At 49.9% G+C, this 23,539-nt stretch overlaps 1 protein-coding gene across 1 annotated transcript in view; it reads left to right on the forward strand.

Moving 5' to 3' along the window:
- Positions 1-23,539, forward strand: part of SAP30BP (SAP30 binding protein) — a 33,946-nt gene that overhangs the window by 972 nt on the left and 9,435 nt on the right. Inside the window, exons 2-4 of the mRNA XM_005907950.3 lie at positions 400-509; positions 2,824-2,871; positions 20,093-20,135. Coding sequence (XP_005908012.1) covers positions 400-509; positions 2,824-2,871; positions 20,093-20,135 — 201 coding nt within the window. The remainder of the gene's footprint in view (positions 1-399; positions 510-2,823; positions 2,872-20,092; positions 20,136-23,539) is intronic.

Here is a 23,539-nt window from a genome sequence, read left to right on the forward strand (position 1 = left end):
TAGGGGAGGACTCACAAAAATGATGATGACAGAGTCCTTGTCTTGTATGGGAAGACTAGTTCATTGGTGCCTATTATACAAAGTAGACATAGGCAGATCAAAAGAGGGGCTTAAACAACGCGATATAACGGTTCAGAGAAAAGTATGCTTCAGTTGGCATAGGTGGATTGGAAGCATTAAAAATGAAATTTAATATTACTTGGCTTTCTTTCCTGTTCTTTTAATGAATTCATACACTAAATTTTGTAGTCTTCCCCAAAACAGAATCTGGGCCAGTGGTCACTTACATGAGATTTAGGTTTTCCTTGTCTCTTAAGAGATAGTCCTGGCTACTCAGATTACTCAAATGTTTTTCTCCATTCTTTTCCCAATTCATCTTATTTTTCTCTTCTGTTTAAGACGAGAAAGGCGGATTGGTATCCAAAGCCTATGGAGATGATGACTTTTCTCGCCTTGCGGGTGATGAAGATGGTTATGAAGAGGAGGAGGATGAGAACAGCAAACCTTCGGTAGGTAAATCTATTCCCAAATCCACAGCTGCTCAAAGCATCATTTCGTTTGTCAGAAACTTTCTGACCTGTACCAACAGTGTTCCATTTCCCCCTCCCCCCCTTTTTTTGGTGTGTTTAGTATCAGTTGAGAAAATTGGATTGGATATCCGTAGTTCTCTTTGAAAATCTAATTTTTTCACCTGAACCATTTTGTATTAACCTTTGTATTGAAACTTGGGGGCAACAGTAGTGGACAGTTTTGTTTACCCCAGATATCAATAGGTGTTTTATGTTGGTTTTCCCTGTTTAGATAATTTATTCCATTTGAAACAGTGCATTCATCCCAACTGATGTATCGTTTATATCTGCAGTCAATTCTGTATTATTTGTAATCTTGGTTGGGGCTCATTCAAATCTTTCAGTTTATTAAAAAGACTGGGAAGTACCGTTATTTGTGATTCGGTATTTATTAAATCCTTTCTTGATGTTCTACTTGGCACTTTTTATCAGAGTGTTCTTGATCATCAAATCTTGCTTAAAGTTTAGTATGTGCTGACTAGCAAAGAAAAGAGAACTTGCATCTTAATTTAACCAGAAAGACTTTAGATACACTGTCACCTAAAATTTAAAAGTTTGGAGAACTTAAGTCTAGAGAAAAACAAGGATTCAGACTGGTGCTTAACACAGACATACAAACTTGTATCTCAATATAAAATCTGGTTGGTTAGCAACAGCTTTAATTAAAACATCTAATAAATTGGTGATGGACAGGGAAGCCTGGCATCTGCTGTCCATGGGGTCACAAAGAGCTGGACATGACTGAGCGACTGAACTGAATGTTCTGTATTATTTGTTTGAAAATGTTATGCATTGCTACATAAACGTTAGAGTTAAAATGCTTTACAAATTAAACAAAAATGCGTTTTGTATATTCTGTTCTTTTGGAAGATATTTTTATCCCTTGAGGTATCCCCTCCCCCATTATTGCTAATAATTCAGAATTGACTAAAATTGTTTAGAAAAGCTTTGTAAGTTGTTTCATTTTCCTGACTGTTCTTAAGTGAGCACATACTGGCTTAACATCCAGTAACTATTTCCTTCAGCAAATTTGCATGATGTGTGTTTTTGAGATGTTCTGCATTTACTTTGCATAGAATTTTCACCATATTTAAGCTTTATTTCACATTTTGGTAAAATCCTCGCATCCAGTCCCAACATATACATTCTAAAATGTGACTACATCTAGCTGAGCTACATCTCTGATTGTTTAGCCTGATGGGTTTCATTCGCAGCAGATTATATTTAAAAGCTGTGGCTCTCTTGACACCTTGCAGAACAATTCAGTCTCAAAACCATCAGGCTAGTTGAAGTCTCTCGGGTGGTGGTTATATTCACATCTTGTGTGCTCTTTCATATGGGGAGGGGGGCATTTAGAGTGATTGAAAACAGCAGTTTCAAATGAAACTTTCCATTGGATGTGAAATTACAGCTCCCGTGCATTGGGGTGTACTCATGGTGGAACAGAACACAGGAGACAGCTGCCTGACAGGGTAGCTGATCTTTGACCTTCATTGGGTTTCAGTGAAATGGTGGACTAGCTTGTGTGAGGCTGGGGCACGCATTGGAAAATGTCATGCCCACATGATGCTCCATGTCAGGCAGGCCATTTGGATAAGGAACAAGGCTGCCTAGAATGGGTTAGTTCTCCAAAAGCCTGTATGGAGCGGGGTCCCCTCAGCTGGGTCCCAGGACAGTCCTGCCTTTCCCAGATCACTTGCCCTGGTCATTTTATACCTGCCTTCCTACTGTTCATGCTGTTGTGCAGATGTTGCTGGGTTGACGTGCTCGGGTATAGCATTGGGGTGAAGCGTCATGGCACTCAGGGAGGTGAATGCTGTCACAGGAGCTCGAAGTCTGATGTCTTTGTGTACATGAAAGGCAAAGAAGGGAAAAAAGATTTCTGTACTATGAAATCATGTGTATTTCATTGGCAACTCCATGCCTGCTTTATCCTGTGGGGCCTGATCTTCTTTTCTCAAGTGTATTGCAACCTTTCTCCGTTTTTGTGTGTGTAGTCTTTAATCTCAGGCATTTTCATTGATATAGACCATGGCCCTGCTGGAGTAAGGACTTTGAGCGGCTGATGTTCTGTTTTCCTACCCAGAACATCTCTTTTTCCCCTCCTCTTTCTCTGGAGCCTGGGTCATGTGGTGGGGGAGGGATTCTTGGTGGGACGCGCCAGGCTGGGCACGTTTGCTCCGTACCCTAGTTGTGCATGTGAGAACCTGGCCCGCTCCTTTAAGCTTAATCCTCTAAATTCTTTGTCTTGTAGGAAGATGACGATTCAGAGACTGAAAAACCTGAGGCTGATGACCCAAAGGTATTTGGTGTTGGCTGTGGTGGGGTGGCTGGATATGAACAAGGCACTTTTAACATCATGGCTCAGTTCATATGTCTGGTTCCAGATCTGTCCCACTAACATACGTGTAACCAGTGTAATTTGGGGGTGGGGTGGGGTGGGGATCAACCCAGCTTTAAGAGAACTGGAGACCACCCTGGACTGTCTTGAGGCAGCTTAATTTGCAGCCCCCTACCTGTTCTCTAAATCCAGGTGGGCTTTGTGCCCCTGCAGGTGGGTTAGGTGTAGGAATGTTTTTAGAATCAGGAAACCACAAGGGCTGCCTCGTGCACTGTGGGTTCTCTTTAGTTGTCCAGACATGAAGAAGGGCCATAGAGGGCCAGACAAAATGAGACCTCTTCCAGCTATTGGGGATGTTGAGCCTAAGCCTTGTTTTTCCAAGCTAGTGCCCTCCCACTCTCCAGTAAACCATACAGAATGGTTTGTTTTGAAACAGCATGGTCATTTCTTATTTTTCATCCCAGTAGCAGCTAGGAGTAATTCACACATCTTCGACCCCATTGTGATAAAGGTTAAGACACATATACACAGCCCACCCCCATCCCCCATGTTAGGGAGCCCTTGGAAATCAACACAAAACCCAGCCTTCAGGGTGACCCAACGCCGTTCTCGTGGAGGGTGAGCATCGGAACCAGACTGAGCTCCACCAGCTCAGACGTCCTCTGGTCCCCAGTGGCCAGCAGAGGCCCCGGGGGTGGGGCAGAAAGACTGAGTCCTCTGGCATCGCCAAGGACTAGAAGCGGCCCCCAGCATGAGTTCTGCGTGTCCCCTGCCCTTCGTCCTGCCCCAGCTCCCTCCTCTGCCTAAGCTGGCGTCACGCTGTCGTCCAGGTCTCAGTCTCCACCTCCAACCCCCCACCCCTCCCTCTTCTGGAACTTTTCTGTCACATTTAAGTTTTATTTCGGTCAATATTTAACAGTACTTTTGCTTTTCAAACCGTTACTTTTGCATATTTCTGCCTTAAGTGTGTGACGTTTCTAGTCTTAGGATGTGTCACCGCAGATGTCATTTATTTAGTTAGCAAATGAGTTGATGTCATAACTCTCTTTTCCACTAGATGGCCCTCCTCCCTACGTTGGCTTTTTAAGATCTGCTTTTAATTATAGCACTTTTCAAAAGTTTTTTTTTAATTGGAGAATAATTGTTTTACAGTGTTGTGTTACTTTATGCGGTACAACATTGTGAATCAGCTATAAGTATACATATATCCCCTCCCTCTTGAACCTCCCACCCACCCCCCAATTTAGTTTCTTTACACAGTCAAAAGCAAGAATCCCAAAGAACTTCTGTTCATTTTGGTTTTATCTTTTGAGGTTTTAAATATATTTTTTTAATTTTAAAATAACATACCTATTACATACTAACATAAATAACATTTTTATGAGAAATTATCACCAAAAAAAAGAACAAAACATGGTATTATTTTACAAGTCTCCTTAATGTTTAATGTCTAGTTGAATAGACAGCTATTAATAGGTTCTTATAGCTGCTCCTGTGTTCGGTCTGTTGCATTATGGTGTTTTGGTTGAAGAATTTGAGGAAACTCTGGCTTGCGGCAGGCAGGTCATTGGAAAAGAGTATTCTGGTAGCCCTACAAGTCCTTGTGGGTGTCCTCTGACGCGTCATCAAAACGCAGCAGACAGTAGTTTCCTAAAGGTTGGTTGCGACCGGAACGTGAATCCTTATCAATGAACTGTTCGTTCTCCGCTTCATTAAAATCCTTGGGTCTCTCCCACTGTCAATGCCTCTTTTTCTCCTACTTGGTATCACATCATCAGACACTGGTGATTTGGACGGTGTCGGCTCACTGCATTATGTGGGCCCCCTAAGTGTTGACACATTTTGTTCTACGGTGTCCAAAAAAATGCTTATTTGTTAACAACGTTACTGATCTCATCAGACGAATCAATAAATATCAGAAAGCGGTCGTGCTCACAGTGGGAAGTGGGTATTTTCTCAGATTCTCGTCTTTGCTAGAGAATTGGAATCTTATCGCCAGTAAATAACCATGAGTGACAGATTTAGTCTTTAAGAAAATGCCTGCCAACTTCGTAAGTCTGAATAACTAGTTTGTCAGTTACTTTTTCAAGCAAAAATGATGCTCCATGAAGAAAGCAGCTTGTTCAGCTTGTAACCCAGTCACACAAAATGTTAAAAAAAAAAAAAAAAAAAGAACTCAGACAAGTCAAAGATCAAGGTTAATCATTTTTAATGCTTCACCAGGGATGTTCCTAAGTGAAATTGACTTTTTTTTTTAAACCGAGATTTAACTACTGCTAAATCTGTGCCGCTTCAGTTTATTCTAAAGGGCCAACAAGTTACATTGTTACTTCTGTAAACGTAATAGTGAAAGTGAAGTTGCTCAGTCATGTCAGACTCTTTGTGACCCCATGGACTGTAGCCTACCAGGCCCCTCCATCCAAGGGATTTTCCAGGCAAGAATACTGGAGTGGGTTGCCATTTCCTTCTCCAGGAGATCTTCCTGACCCAGGGATTGAACCCGGGTCTCGTGCATTGTAGGCAGACACTTTATACCATCTGAGCCACCAGGGAAGTCCTGTAACAGTGAAAAGGGCAAATATATATCTTACTCAGTATTATACAAAGGAGTTTTGACCCTGTAGACCCCCAGGGGTCCACAGATCAACTTTGAGAACCACTGTTTTTCAAAACCAAAAATCTTGGGTGGGTAATGTTAGTTAACTGATAGCTGCTTTCATTGCCCTCTGCATGTCCATTGGCTGCTAGCCTCATGGGGGTCTTGAGCCATGTTGAGGGCAGCAGAGCATCCCAAGGATGATAAACCTGCATCATCAAATCTGCCTCGTCTGTTTCATGAGGATTAACGAAATGTAACAGACACTTAGCTTTCAGTCGTTAGTTGTGACGACCAGCGCCCCCTTGGCTCGCTTCCCAGGCCGGCCACACGTGACACTGGGCTTGTTTTGGGATTTTGGAAGCCGCATTTTAAACTGGAGTGTGCTCTGAGGAGAGCAGAGGTGAGGGGACTTAAAATGACGTCAAGTGGAGAAAGTTAAGGAGCTGGGAGAGGAAAGACCAGGGCATCGCTGGAAGTTCTGTCTGAGAGCAGGGAGGTGGCAGCCCCATGTGGAACTCAAGGAATGTAGAGAGCTGCAGGGAAGATGTTTGCCTTCACATAATGAAGTCAAGTGGGCCTTAGGAAGCATCACGGCGAACAAAGCTAGTGGAGGTGATAGAATTCCAGGTGGGCTATTTCAGATCCTAAAAGATGATGCTGTGAAAGTGCTACACTCAATATGCCAGCAAATTTGGAAAACTCAGCAGTGGCCACAGGACTGGAAAAGGTCAGTTTTCATTCCAATCCCAAAGAAAGGCAGTGCCAAAGGATGCTCAAACTACTGCACAATTGCACTCATCTCACACGTTAGTAAAGTAATGATCAAAATTCTCCAAGCCAGGCTTCAGCAATACGTGAACCGTGAACTTCCAAGTATTCAAGCTGGATTTAGAAAAGGCAGAGGAACAGAGATCAAATTGCCAACATCTGCTGGATCATCGAAAAAGCAAGAGTTCTAGAAAAACATCTGCTTTATTGACTGTGCCAAAGCCTTTGACTGTGTGGATCACAATAAACTGTGGAAAATTCTGAAAGAGATGGGAATACCAGACCACCTGACCTGCCTTTTGAGAAATCTGTATGCAGGTCAGGAAGCAACAGTTAAAACTGGACATGAAACAGCAGACTGGTTCCAAATTGGGAAAGGAGTACGTCAAGGCTGTATATTGTCACCCTGCTTATTTAACTTATATGCAGAGTACATCATGAGAAATGCTGTACTGAATGAAGCACAAGCTGGATTTAAGATTGCCGGGAGAAATATCAATAATCTCAGATATGCAGATGACTCCACCCTTATGGCAGAAAGCCAAGAACTAAAGAGCCTCTTGATGAAAGAGGAGAGTGAAAAAGTTGGCTTAAAACTGAGCATTCAGAAAACTAAGATCATGGCATCTGGCCCATTACTTCATGGCAAATAGATGGGGAAACAGTGACAGACTTTATTTTTCGGGGCTCCAGAATCACTGCAGATGGTGACTGCAGCCATGAAATTAAAAGACACTTGCTCCTTGGAAGAAAAGTCATGACCAACCTAGACAGCATATTAAAAAGCAGAGACATTACTTTGTCGACAAAGTTTCATCTAGTCAAAGCTATGGTTTTTTTCAGTAGTCATGTATGGATGTGAGAGTTGGACCATAAAGAAAGCTGAGCACTGAAGAATTGATGTTTTTGAACTGTGGTGTCATAGAAGACTCTTGAGAGTTCCTTGGACTGCAGGGAGATCCAACCACTTCATCCTAAAGGTAATCAGTCCTGAATATTCATTGGAAGGACTGATGCTGAAGCTGATGTGAAGAACTCACTCATTTGAAGACCATGATGCTGGGAAAGATTGAAGGCCGGAGGAGAGGGGGACGACAGAGGATGAGATGGTTGGATGGCATCACTGACTCAATGGACATGAATTTGAGTAAACTCCTGGAGTTGGAGATGAACAAGGAGGCCTGGCATGCTGCAGTCCATGGAGTCGCAAAGAGTCAGACACGACTGAGCGACTGAACTGAACAAAGAACTGCCCGTCTTCTCAGGCCAAAAGTGGGTCAAGCTGCTTCAGGAGGTAGTGAACTCTGTTTCTGGGCCTTTTATGAAACCGCTAGTCACCAGTGTTCTAAAAGAAATATGAGGGTTGGAGTTGGAGTAAACCCCCAAGGTGCTTCTTTGGAAAGGACTTGGCATTGTGGATAAGCAAAGTTGTGTATTTTCCAACTTTATTATCTGTTAATTTTGGGGAGTACAAAAGTAGAATACAGAGACTGGAAACGGCCCTCATTTTTATCCCGCTGATGTTTGGGGTTACCTATGAGTACTGCTGCTGCTAAGTCGCTTCAGTCGTGTCCGACTCTGTGCAGCCCCATAGACAGCAGCCCACCAGGCTCCCCCGTCCCTGGGATTCTCTAGGCAAGAACACTGGAGTGGGTTGCCATTTCCTTCTCCAATGCATGAAAGTGAAAAGTGAAAGTGAAGTCGTGTCCGACTCCTAGCAACCCCATGGACTGCAGCCCACCAGGCTCCTCCGTTCATGGGATTTTCCAGGCAAGAGTACTGGAGTGGGGTGCCATTGCCTTCCCTGACCTATGAGTGCAGAGTCCCATATTTGGGAGTTTGAGGAAGAAATGAGAACTCCAGGCCCCACTGCCCCCCCCCCCACTCCCCCCACATAGGGAGCCTGTGTTCCTGATCCATCAGCCCAGGGTGGCAGGGATTGGGCCCTGGGGTTGGCCCTAAACCAGAGAAGAGGGGCTTAGAGGAGGTGGCAGAGTGTCCCGCAGGAATAGGATGCCGGGCACTTCTGTTCCATCAGGTCTTGTTCTCACCTCGCCTCAACAAGCAGCCAGACTCAGGTGTTCCAGTTACTGAACAGAAGGTGGCGCTGCTGTCCTGGACAGAGGCAGACCGGGCGGGGCAGCCCTCTGTCCGGCTCCTCACCGCAGGGATGGGCCCCTAAAGCTCAAGTGCTTCCTCCATCTGTTTGCCCTTGGCCCACGAGCTTCCCTTTCGCCACCCTCCTTTGTCCTTGTTTTACCTCGGTTGCCCTGGAACTTTTCCCCTTGTTTATCTTTTTTCCCCACTCCCACTGTTCCTGTAGATAAAGGTATTTCCACTCAACCCACTGTCCCTGACACACACTCTCTTCCTCTGCAAACAAAACACGGGCACTGATGAGCTGGCACAGGTGAGCTGGAGCAGCCTGTGGGCAACTCACTGGGAGGCCCAGCCTCCCATTGCGGGGCAAGGCGCGCTGGTCCAGGCTTTGACCCGGGGAAGGAATCCTCCAAGCCCAAGGAGCAAACATCTGTCAAAACAAAATAGTGTTTCTGGGTCAAGAAGGTGACATTGGGTGGGGGAAAAAATTGTTCCAGCATTTTTTAAAAGGCGTGAACAACCCCAGTTCAGAAAAAGCATTACAATAATCCTTCAAACCCCAAAAGTAGTGCAAAAATGAGGAATTCACAACCCAGAGCCAGTCTGGTGGGTTTGGAGTCGGAAGACCTGGGTTTAGTGCTGGCGTGGCTCCCGTCCAGTTGTGGGCCAACAGGCAAACTTCAACCACTTGGGGCACGTCTGAAGTCAGGGCTGTGATACCAGGCGGTGGTGGCAGCGATAGAGGAGAATGTGTAGGGATGTGTTCTTTCTCAGCCTAAGATGGAGTTTTAAGCAATGCTTGGCAGTCCGATTCCGCATCCCCATCCTGGAGGTCAGAAGTTACTATAGTTTCTCAGTTCACAGCATCCTTGGTGTCACAGGAATTTTTCACAGAACTCCTAGGCCAAAAGAAATAACCTAACAGTTCTGTTCAGTAAGTATGTTCTCCAAACAATCAGCATCAGCGTCCTCATGATTTAGTGTGTTTCTGTTCGGCTGCTAACTCGTGACTGTAGACCTCCAGGCTCCTCTGTCCATGGGATTTCCCAGGCAAGGATACTGGAGTGGGTTGCTGTTTCTGTCTCCAGGAAATCTTCCCAACCCAGGGATTGAACCTGCGTCTCCTGCACTGGCAGTCGGGTTCTTTACCACGGAGCCACCTGGAAAGCCCCACAATTTAGTGTAGTCACATTGGAAAAACAACCCATAAATTAGTGTGGTATCAGACAAGATGTTGAGAAATTTGTTTGCCTTGAAATTTGTAAATTTCACGGCCGCTTCCTGGGGTGCCTTGATGGACAGTTTGGCAGTGTGGCACCGCTGCGTTGGTGGGTACTCATAGAGTTTCAGAGCACTGGGGCTTGGTGGAGGCCTGGCTCAGTGGGCTGAGTGGGCTTCTGCCTTCAGTGGCCGCACGCACACACCTGAACTCCCTCAAGAAGGACCAGCGTCCTGGTCTCCAAGTGTTACTAATTGACCTGGAATTGAGATGAAGGATTTGCCTAGGGCAGAACTGACTCAGTAACTCACACTCTTCCTGTCCTCTCCAGCCGCTTCTCCCCAGCCCAGCATTATTAATGATCTTTGAAAATGTCAGAATCAAAGGTCTGGAGGCCGAAAGCAGCCCACAGAGCTCGTTTCCCAGGAGTTTGTTGACACCATTCTAGGAAGAACTTCAGGAGCCTGCCAGCATTCTCTTAGTGACCACGCACGGAAAGAGGCGCCAGCTTCCGCAGGATCCGTGCAGAGCAAAATGCTTTCCTCCCTGGGCTTTGGGTCTGTTGGCTGTACCTCCAGGGCTCTGGAATCAGAAAGGGAGATGCCAGACTTTTCACGAACAAGCAGCATAGGGTTCTAGTCATCCTGAAGGATACTCCAGAGACAGGTTGTGGGGGTGGCAGAGGAACCAGAGGCCTTTTGCAGCCAGCGGAGATGGGCCATTGTGTGCCTTTGCTTGGTGAGCTTCTGGGGAATCCACCCTTGGGGATTGTTGTACTGAGAATTCTTTTTCAGGATGGGAGAGCAAAGGTTATCTTGTTAGAGTTTAAATGTGGACCTCTTAGAGGTCTTTGACATGGAAAGGGTCATATGGCACTTTTTCTGGTGGTTATCTTATCAGGGTTTTGTTTTTGTGCATATTTTGTTGTCAGACTATCATAATAGCAAGATTGAATATTTAATGAAAGGAAAAAATCACCTAATATCACGATCCTGACAGTGTAGCCGTTTTTATTCTTCTATCCAGTACTCTTGCCTGGAAAATCCCATGGACGGAGGAGCCTGGTAGGCTGCAGTCCATGGGGTCGCTAAGAGTCGGACACGACTGGTGACTTCACTTTCACTTTTCACTTTAACGCATTGGAGAAGGAAATAGCACCCCACTCCAGTATTCTTGCCTGGAGAATCCCAGGGACAGGGGAGCCTGGTGGGCTGCTGTCTATGGGGTTGCACAGAGTTGGACACGACTGAAGTGACTTTGCCGCAGCAGTGTAACAGGGTTAACTATTTTGTATCCAGTTTTGTTCTCATTTGTATTATAAACATCTTCAGTGTTCCAGTAGTCGGGGTAATTCTATAATGTTGTTTTAGTCTGACTCTTGCGACCCCATGGACTGTAGTCCATCAGGCTCTTCTGTCCATGGGATTTCTCAGGCAAGAATACTGGAGTGGGTTGCCATTTCCTTCTCCAGGAAATGTTCCCAACCCAGGGATCGAACCTGCGTCTTCTGCACTGGCAGGTGTATTTTTTACCTCTGAGCCACCTGGGAAACATAATTATATAATAGCATGACATAAATGAAAAATTACACTTGAGAATTACAGGTGGGTTTTGTATTTCAATAAAACTACTTTAGGAAAGATTGTTTTTATAATTTTCTAAATACCTTCAACAAATGGAGAATGATGAAGAGGTTGAGATTCACCAACTTTTGTTCTAGTAGTAATGCCAGTCAGTAGCAAAACATTTTTTCACACCAATTCCCTTAGTCCTTCTCATATATTCAGCTAAGATAAAATCCAGAAATGGCACATCAGAATAGCAAGATATGAAAGTATTTTTGTAGTTGTTGACTAAAGTGTTGTATAGGCAATTTCATTTCAGTGAGAGGCCCTGATGGACAGGAAATGTGCCATGCTCTTCACACAAGTCACAAGAAATAATTCATTCTTTAAAATGTAAGTTCTCATTGGAAGTCTGCGGGATTGTTCACCCAGTAAGGGAGGCGGGCTCAGTAGGCTTCAGGATCTGGTATTCCTTCTGTAAGCCCCAGGAGATCTCCAGGCTGAGGATGGGGCGGCAGCGCCCAGTGTGTGGGTGATTAGGTCTTCAGGACCTGCCCTTCCGTTCACGGAAACTCAGACATTACTCACTGGGACACCATGAATTCTTGAGCTGTTTCCCCTGATCATTATAGTTAAAAGATAATAGATCTGGCCGTCTTCTCCTTAAGTGGAGGGTGTAACACCTGTCTGCCTGTGACCTGCTCTGGAGTCATTCCTGGAGAGGAATTTCACCTCCTGGCTCTTTAATGTTGGGTGGCTCAGATAGTAAAGAATCTTGCCTGCAATCCAGGAGGAGACCCAAGTTCGATCCCTGGGTCAGGAAGATCCCCTGGAGAAGGGAATGGCTACCCACTCCAGTATTCTTGCCTGGAGAATCCCATGGACAGAGCAGCCTGGCTGTCTCTAGTTCATGGGGTCACAAATAGTTGGACATAACTGAACAACTAACACTTCCACTTTTTCCAGTGGTTGAACCAAGGGTTTCATAGAAATTGTGGCCATTCACAGCCTCCTAGTCTCAAGGGAGGAGGCAGGAAGTTGGGAAATGGTATTTCTAGGCTTTGCAGTCGGGCTGGAGTTTGAATTCCGACGTAGACATTTACGGGCAAGAAACTGCTTCATTGTATTTTGCGTCGGTTTGCTCCTCCGCAGTGGAGAGGATAGTCTGCCTTACGGGGCTGTTACGAGACTTGATGGACGTGTGTTAGCGTTTGGTGCCTTCTGTCTAGGGTGTGAGGAGCAGGGTGTGTGCTCGGTCCCTCCATCTTGGTTTTCACTTCCTGCCTGCCCCCGTGTTCTGCCTTCCAGATCCATGATCCTTTTAAGTACTGATTAGAAAAAAACAAGACAGTGTGACTCACCTAAGCGCAGAGAAGGAAATGGCCCTTGACCATTCCCGGCTTGTGAGCCATCTGGTCTTGTCTTCTGGCTGTTGTATTTGGCCTTTGAACTGTTGAAAATACCCAGGCCTATTTACCACCAGCATTGCCTTGCTCTCACCACAGTGAGTGGCCGTTTGGCCTTCTTTTGGGCTGCTCTTGAACAAGGCGGAGGTGGTCTTCACAGAGTAAGTAACAGAATTCGCACACCAGGGAGAACCCACCCACCCCAGGCTAGGGTCTGCAAGTCCATCTGGGTGATGATCTGAGCAGCAGGCAGAGGGACAGAGGCAGGGCAGGCTGTGCAAATAGCTCTCTTGTCCAGATTGAAAAAACTCAAGGTAGGTCCTTTGTCTCACCGCCTTTGGAAGGCAGCTTGGCCACATGTGTAGCCGAAACACCGCTGGGAGAAACGTTGCGGTTGCTGGGAGTTGTGATCTCCTGCAAAGGGAAGAAGGACCATTACTGTCCCTCTCACTCCCTATCCTGGCAGTCCCACCGCTGCCAGCAGGGCCTTCTTGACTGCACTTGCCCCGCTCAGCTGAAGCGGAGACTCCCAGGAGCCCCACCCTGCCCCTGCGCGGTTCTGCATCCAAGTAGGAGCTGCTGCATGCCCAGCCCACCCGCCCACCAGCCACACAGGCCCCAGCAGACTTCCTTCCCTTCGGGGCCACATGCCACGGATTTCTAACCAAGGTGTGGCTGGGTGCCTCCTTCCCCAGTGAGGACGTAGCTTTTTGAAATTTATGTTGTAGAAGGGAAGCTGCCTGTCTTTAGGGATCTGGCACTTCCCACCTCTGTTCCTTGCTTCAGTCCATGTCCCTTGAGATGCTACTGTAGGATTCCTGGGTTTGACAGGATTTTACTCATTTGTATTAACATTGGGTTTCCCAGGTGGTTCAGTGGTAAAGAAGCCCCCCTCTGCATCTTCAAGTGTCTTGAATCAGATCTGTGGTTACGTTTGAAATAGTCAGCATAGTCTCCCCTTGGGAGGTGGCTCCAGCCAGAGCTTGCCTTCACATGGAGTCTGGGTGGTTCCACGTGACAGAGCCTTAGCGCCATGCGGAGCCATGGGGGCATTACTGAAGCCAGGATTTCAGAGAGACTATTCTTCTCCCCCTCCCTGCCTTTGCTTCCATCTCCAAGGCCAGCCCTGAAGCTGGCTTAGTTTGTCTTGGCAGACGCCTGTTTAACCCTTTCCTGTAGAAACCTCTCTCTGTGGAGCTGAGCCTTCCCAGCAGTGAGCTGGGAGTGAAGGCAAGTCCATTGAATCCGAAACGGCCCCACCAGCTTCCGCCCATTTTTCTGATAAGTTGAGTGTTTCCATCCACGGGCAGGCAGCCTGCCATGGCAGTGGCCCAATCCTGACCATCAGGATACAACTGAAGGAAATGTGCTGGTGATGGGCTTTCTCCTGGGCTCTCCTGGGTGTGTAGGTAAAGCAACCCCTGCCAGGCGGCCCCCACGCAGCACTGGGTTCAGTGACTGCTGCTGAGTCTTGCGGTTCCTGCCTCTCAGTCCATGCCCCCAACACTGTCTGTCAGACCACAATGATTTTATTTTGGAGCTTGGAGCCATTTGGAATGGCTGCTTTCTGGGCATCCTGAAGTGACTCACGTGTCACAGAAAACCTCGTTTGTCCGTCAGCTTGAAGCCTTCAGGGGCCTTCTCGGGGCTTCCTTGGCTCTTGAAACAGCAGGATTGTCTGCCCACAAGTTCACAAGGCTGTCATGAGAACTAAATGAGATCTTTCACTGAAGTGCTTAGCATGATACCTAACGTTATTCCCCAAGACTGAGTTTTGTTCGGATCACGTGCCCAGTGTTTGGCCCATTGCCTGGTACGTAATAAATGCTTGATAAGTTATTTGTGGAATAAATAAATGAATTAACTTTACAATAATTATTTTTTTGTATATTCAAATCAGAAGCAACAAGGTAGACTTAAGGTGTTTTAAATTCAGTATTGGTGCGCGCCCCCGCCACACACACACCTTCCTGCCTACCCCGTATCAACCTTTATTGCAATTCTGCTCCTGTAGCTCCTCCACTGCCTTGCTTTCTGTTGAGTGCACACATTGAAACTACCTGTGGACTTTAACAGGTTTGGAATCTGGGGGTTCAGCATTGCAGGTGATGTTTGCTTTGAAACCCTAAACTAGACTGAAGAAAAACTGACCACTGGCTGCTTAGGCGTGGGTGGTGGCGGGGAGGAGGGGCGGGGGTGTGTGTGTGTGTGTGGAGGAGGGGAGGGTGTGGGTGTGTGTGTGTGTGTGGAGGAGGGGAGGGTGTGGGTGTGGGTGTGTGTGTGTGTGAGGGGAGGTGTGTGTGGAGGGAGGGAGGGGTGTGGTGTGTGTGGAGGAGGAGGGTGTGTGTGTGTGGAGGAGGGGAGGGTGTGTGGTGTGTGGTGTGAGGAGGGGGTGTGTGTGTGTGGTGGAGGAGGGGGAGTTGTGTGTGTGTGTGTGAGGAGAGGGAGGGAGTTGTGTGTGTGTGGTGGGAGGAGGAGGGTGTGTGTGTGTGTGGAGGAGGGGAGGGGTGTGTGTGTGTGTGTGTGTGTGTGTGGAGGAGGGGAGGGTGTGTGTGTGTGTGGAGGAGGAGGAGGGTGGGTGTGTGTGTGGGAGGAGGGGGTGGTGTGTGTGTGGAGAGGAGGGGGGTGTGTGTGGAGGGGTGTGTGTGTGTGTGGAGTGTTTGTGTGTGTGGAGGAGGGAGCACCTGTTGTGGGTGGGAGGGAGGGTGGGTGTGTGTGTGGAGGACTGTGTGTGCAGGTGCTGGGAACACAATGGTATAGGAAGACAGAGGAGGGAGGGTGGGGGGTGTGAGATCAGTGTTTGCAGGACACCGACTGTTGCAGGTGCTGGGAACACAATGGTATATAAGACAGAGCACGGAACAGGGCAGGTGTCCTCTCGTTGGCCAGGTGGGGGTGGGGTGGAGGCCTGCTTCCTTCCCTGGTGCAGGGGAGGAGGCCGACATGGCCAGCAGAGCATGCCCGGGGCCTCAGGCCACAGTGAGGGTTCTTTTTGAGTGGGATCTCTGCTCATGGAGTGCAGTGTCACCAGGGCTTTGTAACTGCTCGGGAGCCCCAGGTCTGAGAGGACAGAAGATTTGGGAGGCTTTGTTTCTCTGATCTGCCTCCCCAGCTGCCCCCTACTTTTAAGATGCAGCGTTTCATCATCGGCCAGAAAACCTAGTCTGGAACATTCTTTCCCCTGGAGCGGGGCGCGGCTGTCCTTTGCCCTCTGCTCAGAGGGTTTTCTCTGTGCCTAGTGCTCCTGAACGTGGGGAGAAAAGGCAGAGTTTAGATGTGGCGGAATCCAGCTGCCAACTTGCCTTGTCTCAGGTTGGACCCCAGAGCTTCAAGTGCACTTTGTGGGGCTGGCTCTCGGAAGGGTTGATGAAGTGTTGGCTGTAAACCTCCATCCTCGCCACCAGGAGCTGTGGCTCCTCTGCTGAGTAAACCCTCCAGCTCACGTGGCCGCACGTCCCGCGTCATGGAGCCATGTTGTTTTCACTTCCTTCCTCTGCTCTGGTCACGGTTTTGCTGGTGGCTGGAGTTTTATATTCTCTGCAGAGGAAACCACATCTCAGATTCTGTAATTCCTAAAAATGCGGCCCCTGTCACAGGGCTGTTAGATTCTTCCAAGTCTCAGACACGATTAACTGCAAAACCAAAATTGTTAGGTTCAGATCACAGCCCTCCAGGGACGGCCCCAGCCCACGGCAGCCGCCTCACACCCTGGTCAGAGGGACTTAAGCCCTGGGAGAATAGGGGGTGCAGATGGTCTGAAGAAGAGGCGTCAGGGTTCTCCTTCCTCCTTTCTCACTTGGCTTCGTGGGATGATACGGATTTTGTTTTGCTTTGTTTTTCCTGTGTCTTAACAGGACTTGAACTGGAGGGCAGAAACCAGGTTTGCCTGGTCTTTCCCCCAGGAACTGCTATGTGCGACGCGGTCCCAGGCAGGACACCCTGTCTCCACCTTCCTGAGGAACTGGGTGAAAAGCGCCTGCCGGGGTGTCTGAGGGGGCATGTGCTGTCACGTCCAGGAGACCTGGACTCATGCCTCCCGGCTGATGCAGACAGTCATCTGTCTGATAACTGGATCTCTAGGCTGAGTTCATTTCTGTGGCCAACGGAATATCCACCTGGAGGCCAGGGAGGGTGGATTCGACAAGTCAAGGCAGGCTTCCTGTGAGCCTTCTGAAACCCTGCTGTGGGGGAAGGAAAGGAACAGTGGGTTTTTGTTACTTTTTGCTCTTGTCCTCTCCTCCCCTCCTGCCTCTTTAAGGATATACCGAGTCTCTCTCTAGCAAGTTTTGTCAAACCGGTTTCTTGAACTGCTAGCAGTTTAACACGTGAACCTTCCTTCAGTCTCCGAAGGAGATAGCCCTGTTAAATACTTCATCAGTTGTTTTTTCTAACACCATGGCTGGCTTCCAAGATAACTATCCTGGGCATTTTGTTCGTTTTTGCGCTGAGTTCCTGGTATCTGAGGCGTGACTGTCCCATGGGTCTTTGTGTTTAATGCGGAGCCCCGTCCTCGCCCTCAGAGCAGCTTCATTGGATGAAAGTTGCCTCGATGGACTGTTGAGCATAAGTGGTTCTAAAAAGCGTCTCTGGGGTATTTGACGCCTGTCCTCAGTGGTCTCACCGGACACCCTGACTCTCCTTCCTTGCTGGACTTTCTTCAGCATCCCCTAATGTCCTGCAGCCAACTCCATTCCAAGAACATATGTTGCCGTGGCTCCAGGTCCTTGTGGGGTGTAGTCCAGCCCTTTTCAGGCTCAGGTTGGGGCAGCGGGGGTTCAGGCTCCTTTCGGATCTGGAAGCACTTGGGTCGTCAGCTTTCTTCAGGGGCACCTTGGTACCAGGCCACATGCCCAGGAGCTCAGCAGACCCACAGCCCACTTGTCCACGTCAGAGGGCAGAGGAATTCCCTGCTGAAGCGTAACAAGGTGTGGCCACCAGGAGGCACAGAGTCCCATTGTTGGATTCTCCAGGGCCTTAGGAATCACACAGGCGCCTGTGACGCAAGTGGGGGATCTGAACAAGCACAGACTCCAAAGCCTCGCCGTAGTCTGTGGCTCCCAGCCTGCGGAGGCTCAGTTAGGTGTTTGGCTTTTAGGGTTGTTTCAAGGCAGGAGAATCTTTGCTTGCGGTTGGGTCCCTGCGCTTGCAGATAATGTGGAGCTGGATTCCAGCTGGGAAGGGGCGAGGGTGCAGAACTTCTTTCTGGGGGGTGCTGGTTTGGAATTAAATAAAAGGCCACAGTTTCATGGGACTTGAGGTGCACGCCATGAGAGTAGAAAAGCAGAGACTAGTTGTCATATTGAAACCAACTACCAGGTTAATTTGGGGAAGGGAGCGTGTATAGAAAGATAAATCTGGGGGAAAATGAGGAGCCAGGTCAAAAAAGGAAAACCTGAAGATAGTAGAAAAAAGACTTCCTCTCTGTGATTTTGCCCCATCATCTCTTTTTCTCCCCAAGATGTGACTAAATAAAGCTCAGATAAGCCAGCCCAGGCCCTTGTGAAACGCAGGAATCTCCGCCTCTGCCCACCCGCTCCACCTCCCATCACCGGGCAAAGGCAGGCCCAGGAGCCTCACCCCTTTTAATCTCACGAGGAGCTTGTGGTGTGAACAGGTCCTTTCTCCTTTGAAGAGACTCCTCACTTGTTTGGTGACTAACTTCCTGTGCCCCCGGAGCAGACAGCAGAATTCCCACGTGGCTGGCTTGCCTCCTTCCTTGCTCCTCTGCATTTTGGCCTCCAAAGGGTCCAGGACAGCGCTTTGGGAAAGAGCCCTAGGAGGCCTTTGAAGAGTTAGTGCATCAGGCTTGTGGGACCAGCCAGATGGCCCCAGAGGGGAGGTAGGATGTGGCCAAGTGATGTTTTCCCACAGTGAGCACCCGGACAGCTGTCCCTGGAGGGAGAATTAGGACCTTTATAGCCCAGCGTGCCACACACTTCAGCATGGGTTCCCCCAGAGTCACAGCTACAAAGGGATCGTTGTGGGGCCCGCTGAGACCCGCTGTCTGTGGAGGGGCTGATTGATGACCAACCTGAATTTGGCTCGGCAGCCCTCTGGGGGTGCCTCTGCTTTTTGCCCACCTGATTGGCAGGGGGCGGGTGACTGGGGACAGTGGTTGCTAAGCAGCCTGGCCTGGACGTTATGCCCGTCCAGGTCGAATGAATAGCTGCAGTGTTCCAAAGAATGAGGGAGTTTTGGCCTATCCTAGGGACTTTTTGGAGAAGGGGGTTAAGAACTGCTGTTCTGGTCTTAGAGCCTGGGGGGTGGGGGGTTGGTGGCCTCCCTGTGCCTGCTTTCTGAGACGTCACCTTGGTGTCAAGTCGCATCGTATGAGTGGGATACACAGCGCTGCCCAGCCGCCTCCACGTGCCCGTCGGGTCCACGATTGTTACTGTCTTATCTCCTCCCTCACTGATCAAAGGGAGGGGACACAAGATCCAGCCTCGTGAGCACAGCTTCTGCCACTGTGATCATTACCACGTCATGGCACCTGAGACCCCGACCTGTGTTGAGGGGCTCGGTTTCTCCAGAAATGGGGAGAACAGCTATGTTTTTACGTTTGTAAAACGTAAAACAAACATTATGCGTTTGGGGCAGCAGAAGCAAGGAAAGTAGGTGCCTAGCCATGTGACCGTGGCCAGAACTGGATTTTCTTCACTACAACACGTGGCACATGGGGCTCTTAGTTCCCCAACCAGGGATTGAACCTGTGCGCCCTGCATTGGAACGACTGGATCAGCAGGGAAGCCTTTACCTGAGCAGTGAGATCCGGAGTGGTCTGATGAGAAACCTTTGCCCCTAGGGCTCTGTATACCTCCAGAACAGAGGACACGGCGTGGTAGTGGGTTCTGGGGGCAGGGGCTCGCATAAAGGATCAGAGAGAGCTTTCTTTGGAGAGACCGAGCTAGTGTGAAGAAAACCAGCAGGTGAGCTGGGAGACGGAGCCAGGCCGCCTTGCGCTGGGCTGTCCTGAGGGCGGTGTGTGACTCCCTGATGGTCTGCTGCCTGCCTGCCCCCAGTTCCATGAACTGCCCCCTTGTGATAAGGCCTCCCTTTTTTGCTGAAGCTGAAAGTGAGAAAAATCTCTTGGGAGGAGATAGCCTTTTGCGTTTTGGTCTTGAGATTCTCTAGCCACCTCTTGTTTCCTGGGCACCAGGCGGGGTGCTGTGTGCTGGGGCGGCTGGCCAGGCCCGGGGGAGCCGTGGGCAGGGTCCAGGTTTGCAGGTGATGGCTGGCTGGCTGCTGGTTGCTCTCCTTGGCATTGGGGGTGCTGTCACTGCTGGAGGCCATGGAGGAGACACTGAAGCAGGTGGCTGGAGCATCCCGGCTGCTCTGATGAGGGAAGAAGGGATATTCGGAGGTTCAGGGGTCTCAGGAACCCCAAAGTGTCAGCTCGCTCTCTAAGTTCCTTGCAATGCTTCTACCTTTTCTCCTTCCTAAAAAATCCTGAGTGGTGTCAGTAAGGAGAGTGACTCTGGGTCGGGAGCCGCACACTTACTCCTTGTGTTTTCCTTTTTCCTTGCAGGATAACCCAGAAGTAGAAAAACGAGATCCCCAGGAATTAGTTGGTGAGTACCCTGGGGTGGAAGGTGCCAGGGACAGGTCTCTGAGCCTCACCCAGAGCCGGCTGGCTTCCATCCACGCAGGTGGTTTCTCTCTGCTTCCACCGAGGCAGCAGCTCAGCTGCGAGCCTGTCTCTGGACTCTAACTCTCAGGGCCTTTGGCATTTCCTAAGATGTCTGGGTGAGACACCCAGAGAACAATTCTTTGAAAACCATATTTATGGTGCGTTTCAGGGAGCTTTGGTCAGTTGCCAGTGTCGTCAAGAGGGACTCGGGCCCCTCCAGCTGGGAGCTTGTTCTCCTTGTGCTCTGCGCCTGGCCTCCGGCCTTGGACCCCCCGAGCCTCTCCACTGGCATATTCACGGGCTCAGGGCGCAAACATGTGGCCTCTGCTGGCATGCTGCTCTGTCCCCGGGAGGGAGCATGCCTCCCAGCCCTGGAGCCTGGGGCCCTCTGTGTAACTGGCCAGGGCGGTTACGGTTCTGGAATGCGGCCCGCGTGTCATCCCAGCCCTGTGTTAGCCCAGCCTCTTCAGCCTTTCAGGAGGTCTCTCGACTCCTTTCATTTCTGCCATGGAGTTTGTCAGGGCTCCCCCGAGGCCTGGCCCAGCCTCACGTTGTCGGGGGTTGGCCCTCCCCCTCCGTGGCGAGACTGCCCATCTCTTCCCGCCCACTCAATCCTCACAAAGCGGGGTTCCTGCTCCCCTCGCCCAGATGGCCCCTTTGCAGCTTACTCGCCCTGCCCGGGTGAGCCCCAGGCTGGAAATGTTGTATCCAGCAGCCCCTCCAACCTGTCCTTTTTCTGGACAGGATGCCTTCACCAGGAATGGCAGGTGGGGACCCATCCTGGTTATCGTGACTGAAAGACCTAAGCATCATTCGTTACGTTTGTCTCCTGAGGGAAAGACTGGGTAGGACCTTGACCACGTGGAGAAGCCCAGATGCTCAGCGGGATTCTGCCCTTCAGCCCCGGGTTTTCTGATGAATGGGGTATGAGTCTTTCCTATTAAAAAAAAAACCCAAATTTTCCTAAAACCAAAGAGCCTGATCTTGGGAAAATGGTGCCATAGGGGCAGTGCAGTTGGCTTCACAGGCAGAGGGAGCAGAGCAAGCTCCCTGGGAAACCCGTGGCCTTCCCCGAGCAGGCGGTCCACGGGGCCGGCCCTGGACTGCAGCCTCAGCCTCGCTGTCACGGCAGGACGGAGTGGGGGCGGAGCCGCCCCCAGGAACGCAGCCAGGCTACTAGCTGCGCTCGCTTGGCAGGAATGTGTGTGGGCTTCAGCCACCTCAGCCCTAAACTCGTCGATAAACAGCTTTGACTTTGCCTCTCCTTGTCACCGTTTGAAAGCAGCTTTGTGAGGGACAGCTTACATAGAGTGGAACCCCCGCCACAGTCCTGACGAAGATGTCTCTGTGACTGTAGAGTGTTCCCCGTGCCATCCCCTTGCACACGTTTCCTCCGCTGGCCTCAGGCAGGCAGTGATCTCTTTTCTTCACTATAGTTTTGTCTCTTTAGAGTTTCTCATACATCTTCGGCTGGGTAATTCTTTGCTGTGGCGGCCTGGCCTGTGCGTCGTACAGTGTTTTAGCAGCATCCTTGGTCTCTGCCCACCACCAGAGGCCAATAGCAGTCTCCACTCCCTGCCAGATACAACAATGAAAAATGACACTGCTGCTGCTAAGTCGCTTCAGTCGTGTCCGACTCTGTGTGACCCCACAGACGGCAGCCCACCAGGCTCCCCCGTCCCTGGGATTCTCCAGGCAAGAACACTGGAGTGGGTTGCCATTTCCTTCTCCAATGCATGAAAGTGAAAAGTGAAAGTGAAGTCACTCAGTCGTGCCCGACTCTTAGCGACCCCATGGACTGCAGCCCACCAGGCTCCTCCATCCATGGGATTTTCCAGGCAAGAGTACTGGAGTGGGGTGCCATTGCCTTCTCCGAAAAATGATTCTGGACATTGCCACATGTCAACTTGGAGGCAAAATTGCCCCTGCCCAAGAACCATTAATACAGATGGATTCCTTGTTTGTTTGTTTTGTCTGGCTTATTCATTTCCCATAATGTTCTTGAGACCCTTCCATGTTTTTGAGCATATCCATAGTTTTTTTTTTTTTTGATTGGTAATATTATTTCATTGTGGGGTTACACCACAGTTTCTTGAATCCATTCTCCCATAGAAAACATGGGTGAAACTTGAAGCCTCCTAGTTTGGATTCCTGTTCCCATTTCTCACTGAGGAGGGGGTGGATGACTTGCAGAGTGGCTTCCGCTCATGGTGCCCTGGGTGTCCCCCTTTTGCCTGGGCCCAGCGCCTTCCGTCCTTGCCTCTGGATGGAGGACTCAGGTTGCTCCGCTGGTGTGGACAGCGTTTTCACTTGTGTAGACAGGCCCAGGTTTAGTGGAGCAAAGCGGAGCAGAGAAGCTGGCTAAGGGCTCCCCAGCGCTGTAGCTGCTTGACAGGTGAGTGGACACCCAGTCCTCCCCTCCAGGTGCCCCGTGGGCGGTCCTGGAGCAGTGGCCCTGGGGCGGTCATCCACTTGAGTTCTCTGTGTCTCTGGTGAGGCAGAGACACTCCGCTGCCTCCTGCTTCCAGCCCCACAGCACCCACCAGGCGTGCCTTGACTCCCGCCGTTACACACGCCCCGCTGACGAGCCGCGCCTGTGCAGATCCATGCCTGGCAGCTGTGGATACCTGCGCTGCTTTGTGAGGTGGGCGTGCACCCAGGGTGAATCACGCTGACGGCAGCAGGCTTCTCAGAGCCTGAGTACAGTGCCCGCCCAGAACACCCCAGCAGACCCAGAGCAGCCACAGACCTGGGCTGCCCCCGAGGGCCTGGACACACGTCTCGGTGTGTTTCCAGGGAGGTTGATTTGAGGCAGCTGTGGCGGCTCCAGCAGCCCTATGTGTGGGTCTGATGTCTTCTGCTTCAGATGCATTCTGAGACTTAGGAAGGACAGAGTTGCAGGAAGATTGCTCCTGAAATCTGCAAGAGAAACTTGTACCGCGTTTTCTGAATGTGTGCCTTCATTCGCCATTGTTCCAGAGAGGAACTCTCTGTTCCCAGCCCAGTCCCAGCCCACGAGCTTGGGAGGACTCTCCCCTCCCTGTCACTCTGTCCGCTTGGGTGGGTGGGTTGCTAATGGCAACAGCGGCACGCCCTGTTTTTCCAAAAGGCTTTCCTGGCAAACGCCAAAGGGCGCTCTTTGTCTCTCTGTCACGTGCACACACACACTCCCCACCCAGGGGAGCCGTCTCCCCCTGCTGTGCACCCAGAGCCTGCCCTGGCCTTCCTGGCTTTTGGTGCTGATGCTTATGAAACGCGAGAGCCAGCACAGCCCAGGCAGTCCCACTCTCAGCCAGCCTCTGCAGCCTGCTTGAGCCTCCAGCTTAGAACGCCTGCCTCTCCCAG

Source organism: Bos mutus, chromosome 19 (genome assembly GCF_027580195.1).
Source record: "Bos mutus isolate GX-2022 chromosome 19, NWIPB_WYAK_1.1, whole genome shotgun sequence".
Lineage (NCBI taxonomy): Eukaryota > Metazoa > Chordata > Mammalia > Artiodactyla > Bovidae > Bos > Bos mutus.